At 60.4% G+C, this 20,881-nt stretch overlaps 2 protein-coding genes across 5 annotated transcripts; one reads left to right on the top strand and one right to left on the bottom strand.

Annotated features, from left to right (window-relative positions):
* The first annotated feature begins 7,699 nt into the window (after positions 1-7,699).
* APRT (adenine phosphoribosyltransferase) lies at positions 7,700-10,387 on the top strand. The gene is made up of 5 exons (XM_086469461.1): positions 7,700-7,779; positions 7,997-8,100; positions 8,971-9,104; positions 10,022-10,100; positions 10,245-10,387. The coding sequence occupies exons 1-5, from the start codon at positions 7,700-7,702 to the stop codon at positions 10,385-10,387; spliced, it is 540 nt and encodes a 179-aa protein (XP_086325587.1).
* Positions 10,388-13,898: 3,511 nt separating this feature from the next.
* On the bottom strand, positions 13,899-18,207 carry CDT1 (chromatin licensing and DNA replication factor 1). 4 transcript variants are annotated; one of them, XM_086469423.1, is made up of 11 exons: positions 17,842-18,207; positions 17,551-17,567; positions 17,203-17,347; positions 16,877-17,103; positions 16,039-16,236; positions 15,782-15,927; positions 15,465-15,568; positions 14,998-15,186; positions 14,464-14,598; positions 14,179-14,380; positions 13,899-14,062 (listed from the first exon to the last, which is right to left on the bottom strand). In XM_086469423.1, the coding sequence occupies exons 1-11, from the start codon at positions 18,205-18,207 to the stop codon at positions 13,899-13,901; spliced, it is 1,893 nt and encodes a 630-aa protein (XP_086325549.1). The 4 variants fall into 4 exon arrangements, with proteins under 4 accessions (XP_086325549.1, XP_086325545.1, XP_086325547.1 ...); XM_086469419.1 differs by lacking the exon at positions 17,551-17,567 and having other exon boundaries at positions 17,203-17,355; XM_086469421.1 differs by lacking the exon at positions 17,551-17,567 and having other exon boundaries at positions 16,039-16,233; positions 17,203-17,355.
* Between the last annotated feature and the right edge of the window lie 2,674 nt (positions 18,208-20,881).

Genomic DNA, 20,881 nt, shown 5'->3' with positions numbered 1-20,881 from the left:
TAGCTGCCTTAGGATGTTGCTGGTTGTTCTTCCAGCATATCAAGGCATTCCCAGTTCACCCATAACATTTCTCCTTGTTCTGACATGGTGTGGATAGCTCAAGCCTTGAGAGGTTCTCGTCAGGCTGTTCTTTGGTGATGCTCTATGGGAAGGACTGGCAGGAGGACCTGCAGCAGTCGTGCGCGCCTGTCAGCACAGGAGACTGGTCAAAACCGGTAAATTCTCATTTTCTGGGTGCTGTCCACCTCTGCTTTAGCGCTTCTGTCCCCCCAAAGCGTTCAGAGCCCTGCGGTTCACGGTTATCAGCAGACAAAGGCACCACCAGAGGAGGGAGTCTGTCGCTGCAACTCCCTGAAAATCCCCGTCAGCCCTCAAATAGTTACGACCCGTCTCTGCTGCCAACTGTAAGAGCGCTTTGTCCCTCTGCGAGCTGCCCGTGAAGCCGTCACCTCTCGGCACCGCAGCTCATCGTCTGAGCACGAGCCCAGACACGTTTCTCAGCTCTTAGCGCCGCAGTGCGCGCGTCGTGAGTGCTACCCCACGTCCCCTGGCTGCCACCTCCTTCCTTACCCTTGCACAGCCTGCAGGTCGGAAGGAGGCTGCTTTTCCCCCTCTCTGTGGGACTTGCTTGGACAAGCCACCCTGTTCTCAGTCCACCCGGGGTTTGCCTGGTTGCCCAGCACGCAGAGTCCTCGTTCCTCATTGGAATAACCTCTCGGTGCGTAGGTACCGGGTGTAAACTTTGCACTAGCAAGCGGGCTGCTGTCGCTGAATGTCTGTTTATGATCTGCTTCACATCCATTTATTGTGAAAGACCAAAGCTTAACGTGAAGAAGGGACTGCTTGAAATTTAAATAAGAATAGGAGTTGTACAGCTGGATAGCCAGGAAGAACTTTAAATCAATGCCTTTCCCAAAGATGTACAGCTTTTAAAGCGTGAGATGAAGAACTAATGAAGAAAAATAAAGTAATTTATCAGAAATGCGTTCTATGATTCGTCTGCACGCACCTGTAAACCAGCTGCGTAACACCTTGCTTTGGGCCGGTCTCACAGACGCACCTTCCGCGTCACGGGACTGACTTGGGTTAAAAATAACTTGTTTTGTTTGCCCTGTATTATTTTTAACGTGGATCAATTTCCCAGCCCACACAGCTGCCCGAGTACCATCCCGAGGCCGCTGCGGGGACCAGGGGCGTGCGTGGCCGGAGGCTGAGCACTGCCAGCCGGCAGCGCGAGCGAGGGGCAGCTCCAAGCCGCCACCGATACACGCCGGGGCTCCCAAAGCGGCCAGCGGGTATCGCCACATCTGCCCTGAATCCTCGTCCTGAGCCTCTGACCCGAAGCCGGGCCGTGTGAGAGTCGCCCAGTTTGGGGAACTGCCCGTACTGGGGCAGGTGGTGGCTTTGCAGGGGCTGCCTGTGGGACCTGCCTGGGGTTGTGTGTGCCGTAGCGGTCCGCAGAGGAGTGGGACTGCTGGGGTTTACTGGTCGGTCGGGGACCTGCAGCAGTGAAGCTGGTTTGCTGGTGGCTTCCTCTCTCAAGCTGCAAGACGTAAAGGAAAGATGATGTCTGTCAAAGACTGCTTTTATGTGACGGTCCTTTCGTGGTATTTAAAAACCTCTGCGAAATGCTAAAAGCTGAATATCTGCTGGGGCTAAGAGTCCCAGGAAGTTCTTTCTTGCCTTTAATTTCCAATTAGCCGAGCCTCTCGAGTCTCCCTGCTCTGCCCCTGAGGCTGTGTTATCATCCGACCCTCCGTGCGGAGAAGCTTCTGAAATTGATGTAACTAATAATCGTGGAAATAGTCCTCCTGCATTTACAGTCCGTGGCTGCAAAAATGGAGCCTGGATTTAAACTCCTGCAGCGACAAATGGATTATTTCGGTGGCAAATTAGTCTCTGTGGGCCAACAATTTGGGGATCTGAACGCTGGGATTGGAAAGCAGCAGATCAATTCCGAACGCTTAGAGCCAAGGTTAATGCCCTGCCAGGGATGAACGATGGCGGGCCTTTGTGTTTCCAGCGGGAAGCCGAGGAACGCGGCGTTCGGGGTAAAAATGGGCAAGTTCGGGGCGGAATGAGAGCGAGCGATACCCACGCGTTCGCTACTAAAACGTTACGCCGTGCCTGGGGACTGAGTTTTCAGGCGAGGGCTGAGGATGACGGGGGGCTTTTACTGGAGGAACTGGAACTAATACCACCGAGAAGGAAGCTGTTGAACCTGGGGCGCGTGGGAGCCGGCGGTTCTCGGTACCTGCCGAGTCGAGCCCTTCCCCAACGCAGCGGACGGCTTCCAAAAGCCTCCCGGTTTCTCCGAAAGCGAAGCGGACGAGATGAGGATCTCCCGAACGCTGTTCCAGTGAGGACATCTTTGCAGCAGCATTTCAGCAGCACCTTTTGAAGGTGAGAGCGGTTTGAATCGGGGCTTTGCGGGGGGGAAGGCGGTGCTGGGAGGCAGCTGATGGTCTGCAGAGCTGCCAGCAGCCTCTTCAGCACAGCTAGATGAGAAATCTCGCCCCGGGGATCTTGCCGTTGTCCTCAGCAGTGGGAAACTTTACAAACTACAGGCACTTTTACTCTTTTAAGAGTTAATCCTGCTTGTTCAGTGCCCGACTAACTGTTTTGCAGTTGGAGTGGCTTGTTTTCCGTTTCTTTTAACAGTGGTAACACTTGGAAATAGGCTTTTGCTTTTGTTTTCTGGTAGGATTTGATGTGAGGTTGTCGTGTGTTATCAGAAAGCGACACGGCGGTGCCTCTCGAGTTAAACTGTTAGTTTTTAACAACAGTTGGAAGAACTGAAATCCCATTTTAGGTTCTTTTTTTTTTTTTTTTCCTCCTTTGGAAAATGGCTATTTTAAACACCCGAAAAAAGACTCCATTTGCCTGTTTTCTTTATATCCCCTTCCACCGCTTAAAGTTCTGTTGGTGCTCAAAGCCTAGTTCGGATTATATAAATCCTAAATAAAGGTGGATCCCTAGCCAAAAGCCTGCGGTCTCTTAAGAGTGTAAAATAACCTCTGCCATCCAGCTTCTCGAGAGAGCCGATCTGGCAGCTCTCTGTGCCTTTGTGCCTCCTGGAGTCACTTAATACCCTTCTGGGCGATACGTAGGTTGGTAGCACGATTCCTAGCTGAGAGGGAGCGGGGCTGGAAAGCCCGTTGGCCCATGTGCCAGCAGCGAGGAATGTGTGCCAAATCCATTAGTTCTGGCTCGGGCTCAAAATCCTCCCCCCCCCCCCCCTTGCCCCGGGTCGGCCTGGCTGGCCAGAGGAGGAGCGAGAGGGGGTTTGTGTCTTCTCCGAGGGCCTGATCCTGCAGCGGGCAGGAGGTGCTGGGTTCAGCTCCACGCAAACAAGGACGCTGTGGAAGGGCGGAGCTGGGTCAACGAGGCTTTTGCCTCTTTCAGGGGGGACGAAGCTAGCCTGTTACTTGGTGCGGATGCTTCGGTCCCGAGCCCGGGGAGCTGGCGGGGGAACTGCATTCTTCTGCTGTTGAAATAAGATATTTCAAATTTGGTTGAGGGTTTTTTTTTTTAAAAAAAAAAAAAAAAAAAAAAAGGGTTTAAAGTGCATGCGTTTCTAAAGCTGAAATTGAAACGAAACGTTCCAGTGGATCTGCAAGGAAATTTGAGTTCTCATTTCCCCTTGTGGGATGTGTTGAAATTTGGGGCATTTTGTTCCACCTCACACTGGAGTTTTTAAAATCCTTAACGGAACAGAAACTTCCATGCTCAGCCCAGCTCTTCTAATTGCCTGGTTAAGCTGATTAGAGCTGGCTCTCAGGCTTTTATACCTCCAGTTCCTGTGTTCACTGGCTAATAACATCTCTCAGATCAGGATCTCAAAGCGCTCTTAAATCACTGAGTACCTCTGTGTCCAAAAGAGAGGCAAAGCCACTGTCCCCCTCCTACAGGACCCCCTGGGGCGTCCAGATCCGAGGCGGTGGTTCCTCCGCCTGGCACAGAACAGCCCTAAACCTCTCCCGAGCCGCAGGGAGATGTGGAGACACCTCCCTGGTGATATTCCAGAGCCGAAGTCCTTTGACATCACATTTGGAAACTGGTCCTAGGAAAGTTCTTTTCAGATGGAAATCGCAGTGGGTGTCAGCACTGTTGTTCGAAAGGTTGAACAGCTACAGAAAAAAAGTGATTTACTTTGGATGTTAAAAACCAGTCTGTACTGGTAGGTGCAATTCGTGTCCTTTGCAATGGAGGATTAATGGGGTGAAGCTCTGACAGAGAGCTGAGAAACGTTGGGTTTTAAACCCGAGCTGGCACGGGGCGTAATTTCTGGCAGCTGAATCATTGCAAGTCCAATTTGGGGTAACCTTTATGCTCTTCCTGGCAGAACTGATGGTGTCTGGGAGGCCTGATCCTACCTCAGAAGAGGAGAGATCCCCCCTGCTGCTGCTTCACCCGGCTGCTGGACGCGAAGGGACCGGTGGGAGCCCTCGGCAGCTCGTCCCGGTGAGAGCTGCTGGTTTGCCTGGGGTCGGTTGGCGTGAGGGGCTGTTGGGAACCTCGCTTAGCCTCAAGAAAGATGGGGTGGTGTCTTCTGCTAGTAACGGTGGTGGTTGTGTAGGAGGGTCACCAGAAAAGTGCGGTGAAGACCCCAGCATATGGCTCCTCCGTTAGCGAGAGGCAGAAGGCAGGGCTGCCTGGTGTTTGCACCGCAGGCAGGCTGCGAAAGAGCCTTTTCCAGGCTCTTGCTTATTTCCATGGGTAGGCAGATAAATTCCATCCCATCCAGGAAGAAGAGGAGTTGCTGGAATAGCTCATTGTCCAGCGTTGTGGTTGGTAAGGTTATAGGAGAAACCCTCCCAGCTCATCCGAGGGAGCGCGGGTGTTGCGAAGCCCCTGTTCCAGTGGAAGGCTACGTGCTTCATCCCTCTTGGCTCCACTGGAACAGCTGCTAGAGAGGATTTTTCTGGTGCCAAAGAGATAATCTGACTTCAGGGAAAATCTTAGGCTGCAAGGGAATGGTTGTGAAAGGAGGCACGCTGACCTCCTGCGTGGGCTGTCTCTGGCAACAGAGAGCTGAACGAGACAGGGCGCAACCTTTGCGCCGGCCTCCAGCTTGTCTCCCTTTGCACCTCGGGTAGGCATCCGTTAAACGGGTGCCTTTTGCTGTCTGGAGGTGAATGAGGGGGGAAACAGGGCGGTGGAGGATTCAGTGGGCAGCAAATAATCCCCGAGGGGTTTGCACCAAGCGCCGGGAATGATGCAAACGACGCGGGAACGTGTCGGATGCTGGGATGCGGGCGGAATCGGGCGTCTCGTGAGCCCGTCACGGCTGAGTTGGAGAGGAGACCAGCTTCCCCTCCGGGGCGAGAGCCACTTCTCCTAGCTGGGAGGACCCACGGGGCTGCTGGGAGTGACTGGTCCAGCAAGAGTAGGAGGAAGCAGCTCTGCATTTGTTACCCTGAGCACCCAGCCCGCGGGGTTCACGTCGAATCGCCGCAGGATACCTGGGTAGCTGCTGGCCCACGCCTCCAAACCAGGCTCTAAGGGCTGTCCAGAGAGTGGGGAGCTGAAGCTGTTCCCATCACAGCCCTCAGCAGCCAGCCCTGAGCTCAGCCAGGGGTGTCACACACTGGAACTGCCTTTGCTTTCTGCAGCGGGTTGTGCCCAGATGCATTTGGAGCAGCTCCAAGTCGTATTTGCTAATGTAAGAGGAGAGCTGGGCTTCTAGCGCTGCTGTCTCCTGCCCACAGTGGATTTTGCATGGGCAAACGGCTATTCACCCCTCGGGAGATGGGAGATAGGAGCCGGGTGAGAGTGCCCTGACACCAAGAGCTGCTGAGCTGTTAGTCTGGGACCGAGGGCGCTCAGACCGGCTGTGTTATCGTCCCCCATGAGTGTAATCTAAACCAACGGCTTTAACAAACACAAACTACGATTCCAGGGGTTCACAGGAGGTGACGAGAGACAGAAAAGCGGGAAATAGTTTAGTCCTAACAAGCTTGCTATCTGTGCAAAGTGCAGGGCAGGGGTAAAGAGGGGTGGAAGTGTAACCCCGGGCATGGGACCCCTTTTCCCAAGCTGGAAAGGGTCCCAGGGCTCCACACAGACGAAATATGGCTCGACACGCTGCAGGTACCAGAGCACTCTTCAGAGGTGAAACTGGGGCTCCATACACTGGGGTAGCAGGGCTCCATGCAGGTGTCAGGGCAACGTGCATTGAGGTACCGGGGCACTGGGGACACCCAGGCTCCCTACACGGGGATACCAGAGCTCCAGGCTCCGGGGCTCCATACACTGGGGAGATCGGGGCTCTCTGCATTGGGGTACCAGAGCTCCATGCAGTGGGGGACTTGGGTTTCTGTGCCCTGGGGTGCCAGATCTCCATGCACCAGGAGATCAGGGCTCTGTGCACCAGGGTATTAGAGCTCCATGCACCGAGGGGACTGGGTCTCTGTACCTTGGGGTGCCAGAGCTCCATGCACAGGGGGATCAGGGCTTTGTGCGTGGGGGTGCCAGAGCTCCATGCACCGGGGGAACTGATGCTCTGTACCCCAGGGTACCAGAGTTCCATGCACCAGGGGGATCCGGGCTCTGTGCACAAGGGTACCAGACGTCCATGCTCCAGGGGGGTCAGGGCTCTGTGTACGGGGGTACCAGACCCCCAGGCATCGAGGGGACTGATGCTCTGTACCCTGGGGTACCAGACCTCCACACACTGGGGGGCCAGGACACCAGACCTCCATGTACTGGGGGGACCAGTGCTCCGTGCCCCGGGGTACCAGACCTGCATGTACTGGGGGGACCAGTGCTCTGTGCCCCGGGGTACTGGAGCTCCATGCATCGGGGGGACTGATGCTCCGTGCCCCGGGGTACCAGAGCTCCATGCACCGGGGGGACCAGTGCTCTGTGCGCCGGGGTACCAGAGCTCCATGCACCGGGGGGACTGATGCTCCATGCCCCGGGGTACCGGAGCTCTATGCACCGGGGGGGACTGATGCTCCATGCCCTGGGATACCGGAGCTCCATGCACCGGGGGGACTGATGCTCCGTGCCCCGGGGAACCAGAGCTCCATGCCCCGGGGGAACCAGCGCTCTGTACCCCGGGGTACCGGAGCTCCATGCACCGGGGGGACTGATGCTCCGTGCCCCGGGGTACCGGAGCTCCATGCACCGGGGGGACTGATGCTCTGTGCCCCAGGGAACCAGAGCTCCATGCCCCGGGATACCGGAGCTCCATGCACCGGGGGAACCAGCGCTTTGTACCCCGGGGTACCGGAGCTCCATGCACCGGGGGGACTGATGCTCCGTGCCCCGGGGTACCGGAGCTCCATGCACCGGGGGGACTGATGCTCCGTGCCCCGGGGAACCAGAGCTCCATGCCCCGGGGGAACCAGCGCTCTGTACCCCGGGGTACCAGAGCTCCATGCACCAGGGGGACTGATGCTCTGTGCCCCGGGGTACCGGAGCTCCATGCCCCGGGATACCGGAGCTCCATGCCCCGGGGGAACCAGCGCTCTGTACCCCGGGGTACCAGAGCTCCATGCACCAGGGGGACTGATGCTCTGTGCCGCGGGGTCCCGGACCCCCATGCCCCGGAGGGATCTGCCCTCCATGCCCCGAGGTACCAGGGCACCGTGCCCCGGGTACCGGCGCTCGGCGCAGGCGGCACCGGGAGGCGGTGCAGGGCCGCCCCGCCGGGAGCCCCGCCCGCCCGGCGGCTGCGCAGAGCCGGGCCGCCATGAACGAGGAACGGTTACGGCGTGTCCGCGACCGGGTCCGGCCCTTCCCCGACTTCCCGGTGCCCGGTGTGCTCTTTCGGTGCGGGCGGGGATGGCCCCGGGGCCGGGGATGGGGCTGGAGCAGAGCCCGGGGCAGGGACGGGGACTGGCTGCCGGCTCCCCTCCCCGCTGCCCATCCTTCCCCCCCCTGCCCTTCCCCCGGGTTTAGGAGCTCGATGGGGAGCCCGACCAGCCCCCCGGAGGTAGCTTCATTATTTTCCCTTCTTTTTTTTTTTTTTTTTTTTTTTTTTTTGCAGCGATATCAGCCCCTTGCTGAAGGATCCTGCAGCTTTCAGGACTTTGATTGATCTTCTGGAAGATCATTTGAGGGCATCTTTCCCCCAAGTCGACTTTATTGCAGGTGAGTGTTGGTTGAAACATCTCTGAGGTCAGTGCAGAGCACCGTGGCCTCCGGTTCCCCGGGTGGGAAGCGTGGGCAGACTCCTCTGCTAATGGGGCAGCGAATGCTGTAGCCCTTGGACACTATAATCACCGGAATGTTGGCCTCCGTCGTATGGTTAACACCGGGACAGTTATCCCTGTAACCTCCTCCTGTAGTTTCCTGAAATACTGGTTTTGGATGTTGATACTTCAGTGCCAATTTCGTAATTCATTGCTTTCATCATTAAAAAAACCAGGAGTCGGGGAGTACTGGAAGTCTGACGTAAAGCCTCACAAGCACGCCTGTAAGGTCTTGCACCGGCCCCGCAGCAGGCAGACCCTGTTCCAGCGTGTTTTCCTTCTTGGGGGACCTTCTCAGGCCAACAGAAACAGCCTTTGTGGCGATAACACGTTGCAGCACACCTATGAACGTGCTTAGGAAGGCAGTGCTTGGGCTGGGTGATAGCCCAAAGTTCAAGGAGTCCAGACCAAACCTGGTCCGAGTGCCTTGTGATAACTGAAGTCTGTCCCCCGGTGGTACAAAGTCCCTGGCTGCATGGCCAAACTGATACTGGGGCTTCGCTGAGCTTATCTCTAAGAAGGAGAGCTAGAGGGGAGGCAAAACGGGCTGATGGGGGGGCTCGATGGGGTGCCCCGAAGCCCGTCCACAGCACATCGTGGCGAGCACAGACAGTGCAGGAGCGTGGCGTGTGTTTTCAACCCACAAGAATTACTGTAAGAGCAAATTTCTTCTAGAAACCCTGCCCTGAACACAGGAGGGTAAACCTGGGGTATCGTGCAAAGTCGAATGGCTCTGTTCTGAGTGTTGGTGCTGCTCTGCTCCCCCCAGGCCTGGACTCCCGCGGCTTCCTCATAGGCCCCCCCTTGGCTCAGAGGTTGGGGATCGGCTTCGTGCTGATACGGAAAAAGGGGAAACTTCCCGGTCCGACCGAGTCCGTCTCCTACGCCCTTGAGTATGGCAAGGTAATGCCCAGGGGGGAGAAACAGCTTTCCAGGCTGGTTGCTGCAGGGCTGGGGTGGGTGTCAGCACAGAGACGGGGTGATAAAACCAGCGGAGGGGCCCCCCAAGCTGGGTTTCACAGCCAGTGCTGATGCCACGGGCGGTGTGGCAGGGCCCAAGCTTCAGGAGCAGCCCTGAGCTTCCCCATGCCCCGCCACGGCAGCTCCTTCCCCGAGCCAGGGATGCGCTGTTTGTGTTGGCTGTGATGGGGGGGGGGGGTGATAAAACCTGGTGCTAAATCCCTTTCTTTGACTTGAATTCAGGGGCACGAACGTGGAGTGTATTTCCCACTCTCCCAGTAAGTGCTCTGAGTAAACACTTTCTTGCATGGCTTCAAACCGGCGCGCTCGCCCCGTAACACCGCGGCCTCAGACGACAAGAGCAGAGGTGTCGGCCTCGTAACACGCTACCGCTGTCACTAACGGCACCGGCCGCAGAAACCCCCAACCCTCGGCGTTATTTCTGAGCATTGTTCGGGCCAACCCCTGCGTGGGACGAGCTCACCTGACCCAGGACGTGCCTGTGACCGTTTGGGTCCGGCTCGGCGGGGCCATCAAGGCACAGCGCTCCAACCCAGTGCCTTACAGGAGATTTCCCTCGCTGGAGAACTGGGATAAGGTTTCGCGATGGGACCGTAACTCACTTGATGAATGTTGGGGATCTCGGTGTGCCAGAGGGTTGGCCCGGCAGTCACCTAACCCGCTATATATTTCCGTGGCATTTCCCTGCGGCTGGAGTACCTGTTTTGGGGGGTTTTAGGTGCTGAGTGTTAAGGTTGATCTCGCTGAAGGTTTGTCTGTGTTCCACCATGCGTTAGCAGTTTGTCATGTGTTTCTCCGTAAGGCAAGACTCCAATGAAGCTGCTCTTTCCACCCTGCAGGCTGAACTGGAAATCCAGAGTGACGCTGTGGAACCGGGACAAAAAGTCGTTATCGTTGATGACTTGCTTGCGACTGGAGGTGAGAGAACCGGCCGGTGTTAGAGCCCGTGTAACCCCCGTACCCGCGCGTTGGTGGCAGCAGGAGCGGCCGTGGGGGTCGAAGCTTGCCTCGGCGCTGCTCCTCGAGTTGACCCCGTTTCTGCTCAACCTCTGTGTCCCGCAGGTACCATGTGTGCAGCCTGCGAGCTGCTGAAGAGGCTGAAGGCTGAAGTCCTGGAGTGCCTCGTGGTCATAGAGTTAAAGCTCCTGAAAGGGTCGGAAAAGCTCAAGTCCATCCCTTTCTACTCCCTGCTGCAGTATGACTGAGGAGGGGCAGGGGGAGGGGAACGCCCACCCTGAGCTGTGCATGGGTTTGGGGCTTTTTTTGGTGACTTTTGATGTCACCAGGGGGTGGGCAGGGGAAGGGGGAACCTACAATTTTGATCCTGGACAGAGGTTATACCATCATAAGTCCTATTTATTTTCCAAGCCACAGATGAAGGTGTGTTGAGTGTGAGGATCCTTTTTGGAGTTCATCCTTTTGGGAAGAAGAAACAGCCTGGTTGTTGGGGGGGGGGGGGGGGGGGATGGAGACCGAGATCCAGCTTCACAGAATATATATATATTTATTTTTTTTTTAGGAGACCAAAGTAGAAATATTGCTGCTGAGGCAGGAGGGGTCTGACAGCTCAGGAGGCCCAGCGTTCCCTTTCGGTTGAGCCATGCCGGGCCAGCCTCCTAGGAACCCGGTAAAAGTTTGCCAAAGAAACACAAAAAGTTTTGCCTGAGGGATAAATCCCTCTGTGTTTGACCTCAGGGGATGGTCTGGTTGCTCTCTGCTGCCCTTCACACCACAATAGGTTGCTCTTATGTTAAGGTGGTGCTTGTGAAGGGGAATTAAGTGCCTGCCCGGCCGCTGCCAACGCGACGGGCGGGCGGTCGCTGGCAGAGATGAGCTCAAGCACCCTGCCAGCTTGCAGCCTGGCTCGTGGGCTCCTTCCCCCGAGGCCCCAGGAAGCTGAAGGTCTCTTGTAGGCAGCCGTCTGCCTCCCCCTGCTCCGGGGTTGTTCTTAGCAGTGGGTTTTGCAAAACCAGGAGCAATCTGCGTGGTGAGAAGTGGGCGACGGGCGGTGAGGACAGGGGTGCCGTGCATACCCTCAGGGCTGCTCGCCTGCCTTCTGCCCGGCAGCACTGGCACCTACCAAAGCCTCTGCAGCTCCAGCCGGGGCTGGCAGCTTTGGTCGGGCACAAATTCCCCGTCCCCTGCGACGTCTCTGACTCCCCGTGGTGCCCGCTCCCCTCTGCTGTGTTCTTCTTGGGGCGTCAGGACGTTGAAAGGATGATGCCAGTTTGGAGCCTGTTCCCGTGGGTGTTATTTGGTGTCCAGTAAGGCCACGGGAAAGAAAGAAAAGGGGTTAGGCTTGCAGGTGAGCTCTGGAGGCCTCGCTCAGGTTGTGTGACGGGTGATGTGCGGTTTGGAGATGTTTCCTGGAGCGTGGTTCAGTTTGGTCACAGGAGCAGCTAAAGCTCAGCGTGCCAAAACCTTTGCATGCCTGAAAAACACCAGGGACTGGGTCCCTGTCCTAGCAGGGGCTGAACTTGCTGCTGAAATAAATGTTGGCTTCTTTTTATTTTTTTCTAAGCTGTCTCTGAGCTGTTCTTGCAGTAGCTGAAGCCCTTAATTCCCTCGCGAGCGTCTTCCTCCCGTCAGTGGAGAGCGAGGCTGTGGCGTGAGCTCCCCCTTGCCACCCCAAACGCTTGGAAGGAATCACTTGCCAGGACTGAGCAGTTCAGGTACCTTTTCTCTGTGCCCAGCACCAACTTTGAGCTGGAGGCAGGGACTGGTGGGACCAAACCCTCGCAGCTCAGCTCACCTTCTCCCCCCCGCAGCGCGCGGGGAGGCCCCGCACCCTGCCTTTACACGCCTAAGGGCCATTACAGCTATTTTTATCCCCGTTTCCTGAAAAGCCACTTCAGTGGCTGCTCAGTTTGCGCTGAGAAACACCATTCCCTGGGGAAAAAAAAAACAAAAAAACAAAAAAAACACCAAAAACCTCCCCCAGGGCACTTGTTTTCACAGCCAGCCCCTGCGCGGAGCCAAGGGAGGCAGCGCCTCGCATGCACGCACACTTGGCCCTGGGAGAGGGTCCCTGCTGCGAGGTAAAGGGGAAAAAAAAAAATCAGTTCCACCCCAAAGAGCGGTGGAAAGCAGCTGCGGGCTGTGGAAGCGAGCGCAAGCCCTGCCAGTGCCAGAGCTGGCTGCGTGCGGGGCCAAGGGGTGACATCAGGGAACGCGAGGACGGTGCCTTCGCGTGGGCCTGGCTGCGAGCACCCGGGGATGTCATTTGCTGGTAGAGACGAGGCCGGGCAGGGGTGGCTTCCAGGCAGAAGGGGGTTGGTTTTTTTTTGTCCCAAGCAGCAGAACGGGAGCTCGCTGCGAGCTCCCCTGGGCCTGCCAGGCTGCCGAACCCAGCTCCTCCGCGCTGCGGCGAGGTCGGTTCCGTGTGGCCGAGAGCCCAGCCCTGCACCCAGAGCCCTGTGCATCCCCCCTCCAGCTTCTGGGCCGGCTTTAAACCCTCCTTCGCTGGAAACAAGGCGACCTCCTGCCAGCAGTGCTGGCCAACTGGCCCGCACAACGGCAAGTGGGGTCACGGAGGAGGAAGAGGGGGACCTGCCTGCTCCCTTGGGCAGCGCTGCGGGGATCTCCAGTGCTGCCGGCCTGCCAGAGCAGGGCTTCAGGTGGGGAAGCATCCCTGGACCAGTATGGCTTCCCCACCCAGAAGGAGGAAGGACAGTCACCTTGCTGTGCCAGTCCTTGCTGCCCCCCCCCATGCTAAAAGCAGCCCGGTTTGGCTCAGAAAGCGGTGCGAGGTGTGCCCGGCGTGGCAGTGGGCAAGGGCAGCTCCCCCCCTCTTCCCCTGCACCCACGCTGCCATCTCGCAGCGAGCACTGACCCGACCCGGGCGCTGGGCCAGGCCAGCACCTCCGCAGCCATCAGCACCCTCTTTGTCCCTCTTCCCAAGCCACTTCAGCCGAGTGGTCCTGGCTTTCCCCTGGGGAAAAGCGCCCCCCCCCCCACACACACACACTTGCACCCACCCCCAGCCCTGCCTGCTCCTGTCCCTCTTTACAAAAGCCACATTCAGTTCCCTGCAAACCCACGCTCACTTTTTCCAGTAAGTCTTTCTCCAGGAGCTGGAGGATGACCCAGCCCTTCCCTGCGTGTCCCGGCCGACGCCAATTGCCATGGAGAACCGTGGGGCTAACACGGCGCAGGCAGGCAGCTCACGGAGGAAGAGCGCTGGGTTAACACAAGCCAGCTATATTTAAAACATTTAATACAAATATGTTTTGACAAGTCCTGTAGTTGTTTCCAGCCAGTGCTGCAGATGCATTTTTCCCTCCCTTAAAAACAGAAAGAACGAGGCCCACAACTCCAAAAACATCCCATTTCTGACTTCTTCTCTCACTCCTTCCTGCCTGTCACCCTCTTCTCACCCAGCCCAGTCCTGCCTCCACCCCACCAGGGCCCAGTTAATGGAAGAAACCTCCTGCATCAACCCTTCAGGAGAACACAACGCTGAGAAAACGTTACAAAGCTCCTCTTCACCGCTTGCATCGTCACCCCAGGACGCAGGACTGCCTGCCTTCAGCCCAAGGATCAGGGGAGCCACGCTCTTCGTGGACCCTGGCAGAGGAATTGCTTAAATTAAGGCGTTTTGCTCTTCCTCAGACATCCCCGAGGACGAGCCTCCCATCAGCCCACACCAGAGCACAGAGGGGATTTGCTACACGTAGAAGAGATTGCACGGGGGGAAGCTTTGACCCTCGGAGGGGCTCAGAGGGCTTCTGCCTCCTTCGCCGCCTGGGTGAGCCTCTCCGCGACGAGGCCGAGGTCCTTCCCTTTGTCCAGTTTGAGGTAGGTGTCCGTCCTGATGGCGTGGATCCCCACCCAGTCGGGCAGCAGCTCTGCGAAGAGGCGCAAGTGTTTCTCCATCTCACCTGGAAAAAGAAAAAAAAAAAAGGGAGCGGCGGCCGCAGGGTCAGAGCTCGGCTCCCCCGGCCCCTTCCTCTGGAAAAAGACCCGCGCCAACAAGGAGATTCCCCGCTTTTCCTACCAGGAGGCATCTGTGCGTCGTAGCTCTCGCCCATGCGGGCGCAAACCACCTCCATGGGCAGCGCCTGCTTCTTCTCGGCCACGAAGACGTTGCGCAGGACGCGGGCCATGGCCGGCAGCCGCCCCAGCATGACGAGCCGCTCCTCCTGCCGCGGGTCCCGCGTCATCAGCGCCTGCAGCTTCTGCGCCTCCTTCGCCCGGATCTTGGGGAGCGGGGAAGAGATGGGGTGAGACACGGGCACGTCCCACCGGCATCGGCGTTTAGCGCCAGGACGGAATTACTCACCCTCTCGAGCAGGGCCTGGGACACCCCTTTGAGAGCGCTGGAGGTGCTGGCAGGGGACGGTGCTTTGGAAACCACCGGTTCCCCCGCACCGGCTTCAGCGGTTCTTAAGGCCAGGTTGGCAAGAGCTTTTTCCATCTGCTCATGGGGAAGGAGGAGGAGGAGGAGGAGTTGGGTTACAGCTGGGAGCCGCTCACGCTGGAGGAAGAAGTTTCCCCTCCGCCACCCCCCGCTGCAACCCAGTGCTCCCCCACCCCAGCGCGTCTGACCCATCCCTGCCTGCGCAGAGGACAGTGCGGGGCGCTTCAGCTCCTCTCCCAGCCCCAAGGGCAGCACTGATGGCTCCTCTAGCCTGAAACCAGTCCTACACCACGACCTGCAGCGGGACAGCCAGGCTTGTGCTCCCACCTGCCTAGATCGTAGTCCTCCGGCTCCTCTGGCTCTGAAACCATCCTTCCCAACCCCTATCCGGTAACTTCTTCCCGCAGAGACGGCTGGTTTGGGGTCTGCCAGCTACAGACCCCGGTCCTGACTCACCTTGGGCGTCAGCATCCCCCGAGCTGTGCTCAGCACCTCCTGGGCCGTGGTGAGCCTGTCCTCCTGAGGCGGCTGCGGCAGCTCCGCCGGGCTGATGTCCGGCACCTCGTCCACATTGAAGCGGGGATGCCAACGGGTCAGCTTCTCCTCCGGCACCACCATGGGAGGGCTGAGAGCGGCCAGGAAGGCCTGGAGAAGGACAAGAGCTGCATCACGGCCAGGTACAGGGGGAGCCGGCCATTGCCCCACGCTCCCACCACGGCTTGGCAACACACGACAGCCGGCTCGGAGGGAATTCAGAGCCAGGAGAGATTCCAGCTACCGCCCTCCCCACCCACACCTGCCTGCCAAGAGCACCCCGCAGGAACCAGCGACGTCCTTCAGCCTGGATACCACCCCGCTCCTTGCACCCACTTCTCTAGTGAGCGGACCCCAAAAAACAGTGGGTGCTGGGGGGTGTCCCTCACCTTGTGGTGCTGCTTGACGATGTTCACCAGGTTGCGGCTGAACTCCTTCCTGCGCTCCAGCAAGCGCGACGCCGACAAGTGCGGGCGGCCGTTCACTTTCTCCTCTGCGAGGGGGGACACGAGCACCGCGATGGGGCCCCAACTGCCAGAATCGCTGCCCTGTCATCCTCCCCCTTTGTTCCCAAAAGTGGTTTTCCACTTCCAACGTCCTCAGGCCCTTACAGGCAGGGAGCATCCCTGGGGATTCAGGGATCCCAGCCAGGACAAAGCGCGCCCCAGCTCTCGGGGGTGTAACCCCCTCAAAAAAACGTACGTACCTTCCCCCAACACTGGTTCCAGCGTGAGCTGGTAGTCAGACTTCTTCACGCCGTGGCTGAAAGTGGGGATGTTCTTCTCCTGGCGCAGCCGGTACGCGGTGGGGTACACCGCCTTGATCTGCCCCACGTGCCGCTCCTCGAACTGCCTGCAACAGCACCCGGGGAGGTCGGGAACCCCGACCCCAGGGCATCGGCCCCACCAGCCTCAGCTAGGACACCACCCCCCCCCACCCCCCCAAAACGAGCTGCCCGCTTACTTGCGCATCATGTCCTGCACCCCCTGCTTGACCTTGGCGAAGGTGATGGTCTCGGCGCGGTTGAAGAGCATCCCGGCGATGGTGTCCACGCTGCGGAACATCTCCGCCAGCACCTTGAACTTGTAGGGCAGCGTGAGCCCCGGGGGCAGGTCCTGTGCGAGGGTGTGGAAGCGCTGGTACGCAGGGGCCTTCTCGCTGCTGGGAAAAAGAGGGGTCAGGGTCCCCTCCCCATCCCACAACAGCCACTGGCCATGGGGCCATCCCAGTGCTGTGTTCACCAAGGGTGCAGCTGGGGACAGAGACGAACCAGGACGGGGGTCCCACTGCCAAAAGTGCTGATCTCAAAGCGTAGGAGCTGCACGCCCACCCCCAACAGGGGAAGACACCTCTCCACCCTCCATTCCCCAAACTCTGAGCCATCTGTGCTGGCACCTGGGTCACGTCACCCATCCTGGGGACACTGATGCCCCAACGCTCGTGGCAGAGCGAGGGTGGCTTGGACCACACTCAGAGAAGCCCTTTGCGTGCCACAAGGCCAGTCTGACGCTCCCCCAGAGCCCTCACACCCCCCTCATGGGGGCGGGAAGACCCCTGCCAGGCTGAGCAGCAGAAAAAGGCTGTGGCAGTCACCAGGACACCCCAATTTCCCCTCGAATCTGGGGTTGCACCCCCAAAACCTTTCCTCACCCAACCAACGCTCCGGCAGAGCCCCCACACCCCCCTCATGGGGGCGAGAAGACCCCTGCGAGGCTGAGCAGCAGAAAAGGGCTGTGGCAGTCACCGGGACACCCCGATTTCCCCTCGAATCTGGGGTTGCACCCCCAAAACCTTTCCTCACCCGGCCTCTGCCGCAGGAGCTGCCGCCCCAGTGTCCCCAGACGGCCGCGCTCCCGGTGCGCCTCCGCTTCCCGCTTTCTTCTCACGGATCCGCTGCTCCAGTTGCCGCACTCGCTCCAGACGGCTCTGCAGGTCGGTGCTGGCCCCCGCGGGGATGGGGGGCAACTGGGCCAACTGGGCCAGCGCCTTCACCCTCTGCAGGCGGCACCGCAGCCCGGCCAGGTCCTGCTGGGGGGGGGGGGGAAGGGACACGCAGGGTCAGCGCAGGGCTCCGGCAGCACCAAGAGACACAAGGAATTGGAGGAGGAAGCCCAGCACGTCCCGTACCCGCTGCAGGGGCCTGGTTGTCCCCGGAGGGGCTGGGCTGGGCTGTGACCCCCCGTCCTGCCCCCGGCTGGGGGAGCGGGTGGTGCTGGTGGGGGGGTCCGCTGCCAGGTCCAGCGAGGGGGGCGTTGGGGGCCCAGCAGTGAGTCTGGTGGCCTGCAAGAGAGTAGAGGAGCGTTAGAGGCTGCCCAGGGATGTGGGGGGGATGTGGGGGGGATGTGGGGGGGATGTGGGGGGGATCCCACCCACTGGGACCCCCCCTCCCCGGTGGCCCCCCCAACACGCGGCCTTGCACTGGGGTGGGGGGAGCCATAGGGGGGTCTGCACTAGGGGCAGGGGGCAAGCCCTGGCGGGGGGGTGGGTGGTGTCTACATCGGGGGGGGGGGGGGGGGTGTTTCTGCACTGGGGGAAGGGGCAAGCCCTGAGGGGCGGGGTGTCTGCATCGGGAGACGGGGGGCAAGGCTGTGGGGGGGTTCTGCATTGGGGGAGGGGATCAAGCCCTTGCGGGGGGAGCTGCTCCAGAGGCAGTGCTCCGGTATTACACTGCCCCCCCCCCCCGTCACCGACCCCTCCCCACCTCCGCTTTAGGTCCGCAGCCCGGGGGGGGGGAGCAGCGCATCCCCGACCCCCGCAGCTCCCTACCGCAGCCGCCGGTCCCGGTTCCGCCTCCCGGTGCAGCTCCAGCTTCTTCCGCGCCGATTTCCCGCTCGATTCCCCGGGCCGGGCCCCGATCGGCGGCTCCTCTTCCATCTCCCGGCGGCTCCGCTTCCTACCCGCCAGCCCCGGCACGGCCGGGGAGCCACCGCGGGCCGGGGTGCGCGGTGAGCCGGGCAGCGGCGGCGGGTGGGCGCTGAGACCCACCGGGGCACCCCCATCCTCCTCCTCCTCCCGGTGCACCGGGGCACCGGCAAGAGCGGCCTTGAGCCGGCGGCCGCCGCCGCGCTTGGCCGGGGCTCCGGTAGCCGCTTTCGTGCGGCCGAAGAAGTCGGTGAGGCGGAGCTGGGCCATGGCAGCGGTCGCGATCGCGATCGCGGTCCCGGTCCCGGTCCAGGTCCCGGTTCCGGCGCGCCAACACGTGCAGCCGCGACCGCGCGCGCCAAAGCCCCCGCGCTTGGCGGGAACCCGCGCGGCCGCAAGCACCGCCCACCGCCGGGGAGAGGGAGGGTCACGTGGGACGGAATTGGCGCCACAGGGCTCTTAAAGGCGCCGTGCTTCCCTATAGCCATGTGGGGATCCGGGAGGGGTTAGACCTGTTCGGGACTGGGACTGGGACTGGGACTGGGACTGGGACTGGGACTGGGACTGGGACTGGGACTGGGACTGGGACTGGGACTGGGACTGGGACTGGGACGCTCCGAGGTTTCCCGGGGCCACCGGTTCAGGGGACCGGCTGCTGCCCCGTGTGCCCGCTGCAGGGACAGAGGGTGCCCGGCCCTCGGCTGGGGCAGGGTGCAGGGCTGGGGGCTGCAAGCTGGGGGGACCCTGAGGAGGGCAACCAGCACCTGAGACGGCGCCGGCCCCGGCCAGCCCCGTGGCTGGTGGTCACCCCCCTTACCTGCCTTCCCCGCTTGGAGCCAGGGGGCTGCTTGTTTCCAGCTCTGCCCAGCTCCCAGCCACAGCTCTGCGGTGGCCCTGGGGGTCCCTCGAGGGACGCTGCCACCGCTGCCGTCCCCCGCATCCACGGGCCTGGGCAGCGGCCGATGCGCCAGCTGGGGACAGCGAGGTGGGAGGCCTGGGTGCCACACGAACGAGGGGCCTCAGGGGCACCCACTACCCCGGCATCCCCCTGCCCCACGGCGTGGCCGTGTGCTAATGGCACTGCCCGGACGTGGGAGACGCTTGCTCGCCCATCAAAACGCCTCGCCGGGCACTCAGGCCGTGCCCGCAGCACATTATGGGGCTGCACCATTTTCCAGCATCTCTCTTAAAGCCCGAGCGAGGCCACTCAGAGCCGGATTCGGCCGCGCGAGGCAGGGCTCTGGGGTGCCGTTCCCGGTGCCCATTTACTTCCACAGCCTCCATTCCCGGCCTGGCTGCCGGCTGCGGTGCGGGGGGTGCTCGGGGCCAGGTTGGGAGCGAGATGCAGGCGTGGGTGCCGTGCGCCACCCTTTTCCTGGATCCATTCTGGGTGGGGGGGGATGCAGCCTGGGGCTTTTGCGGTGGTAATTTCCACGCCCGGGGCTCGTGGTGTTAATGCAGAGCCTCGTGGCTTGGCGTTGACGAGTGTTTTATTTACACGAGTGAATCCCTCTGGGTCCCTGTGACGAGGGTCAATGCGGCTGGGCAGAAGGGCCAAGGCCCTGCTCAGGTGTGGTTTGGGTGCCCACAGCCCATCCCACCCCCTACGAGGGGCTGTGCCCAGCAAAACTCATCCGGACACACACGTTTGGAGGCTCTTGGGCCCATCCTGCTCGTGGTTCAGGGGCTATGGCGCGGGCAGGGGTGTCTGGCTGCCTGGAGCTTCAGCACATCTGGGGGCTGGGCTGGGGTGGGGAGTGCCAGAGGGAGCCCAGGGAAGAGCTCGGAGCCAGCCGAGGTGGGGAGCAGGTAGCATCGTGCCGGCTGGGTGCCAGTTTATAAAGTGTGTTCGGAAAACAAACGTGGGGAAGCCAAAGAATGCGGAGAATTTCATGGTCTGACGCTTCCTGTTAGGGGCCAGGGGTGACCGGTGGCACCCGCTCCTGCCCTTCCACCCGCTGTGCCCAGTGCCCAGCCAGGGCTCAGCTTGGGCTGTGGTGCTGAGCTGGGCACCCAGCTCCCAGGGGGTGCGACCGTGCACCCAGCTCTGAGGTGTGTGACCTTGCACCCAGCTCCTGGGGTGCATGACCTTGCACCCAGCTCCCCTCATCTGGGCACCCAGCTCTGGGGTCCATGACCATGCACCAAATTCCTGGGGTGCATGACCTTGCACCCAGCTCCCCTCATCTGGGCACCCAGCTCCTGGGGCGCATGACCTTGCACCCAGCTCCAGGGACAGGGGACCATGCACCCAGCTCCCAGGGGTGCACGGCTGCTCCCCGGGGGACACACCCGACCACCCGGGGCCCGAGCGGAGCACTCAGCCTCAATTCAATTTGGCCTCTTTTTTTTTTTTTTTTTTTTTTTTTAGTTTTTATGAAGCAAAACAGGAAACACATCAGCTTTTTTTTTTTTTCCTAAATCATTTTTTTTAATATATATATATATTTTTTTTTTTTTTTTTTTTCCCCTGCCGCAAATGCTTTTGCTGCCGGTGGCGGTGGTGAGGGGGAAGCTGCGGGGTCCAGCCTCGCTGCCGTCGGGGGCTGAGACCGGCCAACTCGTGACAGCAGTGAGCGGGCTTACCGCGCCGGCGGGCGGCGCTGGGCGGGCCGCGCCGTGCCGTGCCGGGCTGTGCCGTGTCGGGTAGAGCAGAGCAGAGCGGTGCGGTGCCGTGCTGAGCCGTGCCGGGCCAGCCCGCCTAGGGGGGGCGGGCGGCGCCGCTTATAAAGCCGGCGGGAGCGGAGTTGGAAAGAAGGGGCGGGGGGGGGGGTGGGGGGAATTTGGGGGGGGGGGGGAAGGGGAAAAAAAAAAAAAAAAAAAAAAAAGAGAGAGAGAGAAACGCGTCGGTTCAGCTGCGCTCCGGGACCGGCCAGCGGGGCCTGCCCAGCCCCGGCGGGGCGGAACGGCTCGGCTCGGCTCGGCTCGGCGGGGCATGGGCCGG

This window comes from Leptosomus discolor, chromosome 8 (genome assembly GCF_034619465.1).
Source record: "Leptosomus discolor isolate bLepDis1 chromosome 8, bLepDis1.hap2, whole genome shotgun sequence".
Lineage (NCBI taxonomy): Eukaryota > Metazoa > Chordata > Aves > Leptosomiformes > Leptosomidae > Leptosomus > Leptosomus discolor.
Note: the sequence above shows the minus strand (reverse complement) of the source record. Positions and strands in the feature narration are given on the sequence as shown.